This window comes from Nicotiana attenuata, unplaced genomic scaffold (genome assembly GCF_001879085.1).
Source record: "Nicotiana attenuata strain UT unplaced genomic scaffold, NIATTr2, whole genome shotgun sequence".
Taxonomy (NCBI): domain Eukaryota; kingdom Viridiplantae; phylum Streptophyta; class Magnoliopsida; order Solanales; family Solanaceae; genus Nicotiana; species Nicotiana attenuata.
In genome coordinates, this window is record NW_017696774.1 from 1 (window position 1) to 3168 (window position 3168).

General features: G+C 36.9%; 1 protein-coding gene across 1 annotated transcript; it reads right to left on the reverse strand.

Moving 5' to 3' along the window:
- Nucleotides 1–104: 104 nt before the first annotated feature.
- On the reverse strand, nucleotides 105–2117 carry LOC109222671 (the record flags this gene model as incomplete). Its single annotated transcript, XM_019386996.1, has 3 exons — nucleotides 1238–2117; nucleotides 614–727; nucleotides 105–523 (listed from the first exon to the last, which is right to left on the reverse strand). Coding segments are annotated over exons 1-3 (1413 nt in total), but the record flags the coding sequence as incomplete, so codon positions are not given.
- Nucleotides 2118–3168: the final 1051 nt, after the last annotated feature.

The following is a 3168-nucleotide window of genomic DNA, read 5'->3' on the forward strand; positions in this document are numbered from 1 at the left end:
ATTTACAACCTTGCGAGAGGAAAGATATGCTCATCAGGAAATTCCTCTTGGATATCTAGTATTTCAGTAGGAGGATTCTCTAGACGTGACAATTAATCAGCTACCTGATTTTCTGAACCTTTTCTATCTTTTATTTCGAGATCAAATTCTTGCAAAAGGAGTATCCATCTTAGCAATCTAGGTCTAGCATCTTTCTTTGCTAATAGATACTTTAAGGCTGCATGATCAGTGAACACTGTAACCTTTGTTCCTATCAAATAAGAACGAAATTTGTCAAATGCAAATACTACTGCCAATAACTCCTTCTCGGTTGTTGCATAATTCATTTGAGCTTCATTGAGTGTTCTGTTGGCATAGTATATGGGTCTAAAGATCTTGTTTTTCATTTGTCCCAATATTGCTCGTACTGCTGTATCACTTGCATCACACATTATTTCAAATGGCTGGCTCCAATCAGGAGAAACAACAATTGGAGCATTAGTCAATTGTTCCTTGAGAAACTCAAATGCATTTCTGCAATCATCTGAAAATTCAAACTTCACATCTTTCATCAGTAGGTTAGTCAGAGGTTTAAAATTTTTTGAAAAGTCTTTTATAAACCTTCTGTAAAAACCTGCATGCCCTAAGAAACTTCTAATGCCTTTAACAGTGGTAGGAGGGGGTAATCCTGCTATAAGATCAATTTTAGCCTTATCAACTTCTATTCCTTTAGCAGTAACTTTATGTCCTAAAACAATTCCCTCGGTCACCATAAAATGATATTTTTCCCAATTAAGAACTAGATTTGTCTCTTCACATCTTTTAAGCAGCAAAGTTAGATGATAAAGACAATCTTCAAATGTTTTACCAAAGAGTGTGAAATCATCCATGAAAATTTCAAGAAATTTTTCAGTCATATCTGAAAATATTGCCGACGTGCAACGCTGAAATATAGCAGGAGCGTTACATAGTCCAAATGGCATTCTTCTGTAAGCATACATACCTTGGGGGCATGTGAATGTGGTTTTCTCCTGATCTTCTGGAGCAATTGGTATCTGATTATACCCAGAATATTCGTCAAGAAAACAATAAAAACTATGGCCTACAACTCTTTCAAGCATTTGGTCAATAAAAGGCAAAGGAAAATGATCTTTCCTCGTGGCATCATTAAGTCTTCTATAATCAATACAAACTCTCCATCCTGTGACTGTTCTTGTGGGTATGAGTTCATTATTTTTATTTATTATTACGGTCATACCTCCTTTCTTTGGTACTACCTGTACAGGACTTACCCAAAGGCTATCAGATATTGGATAAATGATACCTGCCGCTAGAAGTTTCACTACTTCTTTCTTGACAACTTCTTGCATTGCTGGATTAAGTCTCCTTTGGGGCTGGACTATTGGCTTGTAATTATCCTCCATAAGGATCCTATGTGTGCAAATAGCTGGACTGATTCCTTTGATGTCAGCTATAGTCCTCCCTAATGCTCTTTTGTGTTCTCTTAAAACTCTAATTAGTTTTATTTCCTGTTCTGCAGTTAAAGACGATAAAATAACTACCGAAAATAATTCAGGTTCAAGAAAGATATATTTCAAATGAGAAGGGAGAGTTTTGAGTTCAATTTTCGGTTGAACTTCTTCTGGTGAGATTTTCTCATTTTCTGAATCTTTTTCTAGTGTTTCGGCTTCTTTTTTGATTGTGGTACCTGACCTGACCAAGAATCTTTCTAATGAATCAGTAATTAATTGATCATCCTTGAATTCATCTACAAGGTCATCTAGTAAGTCAATTTGAAAACAAGATGATGATGACTCATTCCTAGGAAATTTCATCATTTTCTGCATATCAAAAATTACTCTCTCCTCATCAACTCGCAATATTAATTGTCCTTGATGAACATCAATGAACGCTCTCCCTGTTGCGAGAAATGGTCTACCTAAAATTAATGGTACCTCAGTATTTTCTTCCATTTCAAGTACTATAAAATCTACCGGGAATACAAATTTATCTACTCTAACGAGGACGTTTTCAATTATTCCTTTGGGCTTTTTAGTACTTTGATCAGCTAATTGAAGAGACACACCAGTATCTTTCATTTCACCAAGTTCTAATTTCCTGAAAATTGAGAAAGGCATTAGATTTATTGAAGCACCCGAATCATATAATGCTTTTTCAAAGTGAGCACCTCCCACAGTACAAGGAATTGTAAAACTCCCTGGGTCGCCAAGTTTCTGTGGAAGCTTATTTCGAAGTATAACACTACATTTCTCTGTAAGCTTAACAACTGAAACTTCTTCCAATTTTCTTTTACTTGACAAAATTTCTTTGAGAAATTTAGCATATGAAGGCATTTGTGTCAAAGCTTCTGTGAAAGGTATGTTAATGTAGAGTTGCTTTAAAATATCCAGGAACTTTGAAAATTGTTTGTCAAGATTTTCTCTTTTCATCTTTTGGGGAAAAGGGAGGGGTACAGAGTGAGGATTTGTCATCAATTCATTTTCTTGTACCTTTTTTCCTTTATCTGTAACGATCCGGCTGGTCGTTTTTTAAATTTACACCCCGATCCCCTATTAATTATTTCCCCTAAGTTCATTTCCGCTATTTTGGTTTGCCGGGATGTTCGGTGTCAAGTTTCGAAGAGTTTTGGGACACTTAGTCCCTAAATGAGAGCTTAAGTATTCGAAAGTGGTCCGTAGTCGGAACAGTGTGAAGACGGCCTCAGAATGGAACTCTGATGGTTCCGTTAGCTCCGGGAGGTGATTTGTGACTTAGGAATGTGATCGGAAGTAGTTTTGGAGGTCCGGTGTAGAATTAGGCTTGAATTGGCGAAGTTAGTATTTTGGCGATTTCCGGTTGATAGGTGAGATTTTGATCCGGGAGTCGGAATGGAATTTCGAGAGTTACTGTAGCTTCGTTTGGTGATTTGGGATATGTGTGCAAAATTTCAGATCATCCGGACGTGGTTTGGTTGGGTTTTTGATCGAATGCGTGTTTTGGAAGTTTTAGAAGAACTTAGGCTTGAATTCGATGTAATTTGATGGTTTTGGTGTTGTTTGAGGTGTTTTGAGGATTGGAACAAGTTTGAATAATGTTTTAAGATGCGTTGGTGCTTTTGGTTGAGGTCCCGGGGGCCTCAGGTATGTTTCGGGTTGTATTGCGCTCTTATTTGAAGTTTCAACGCCGTAT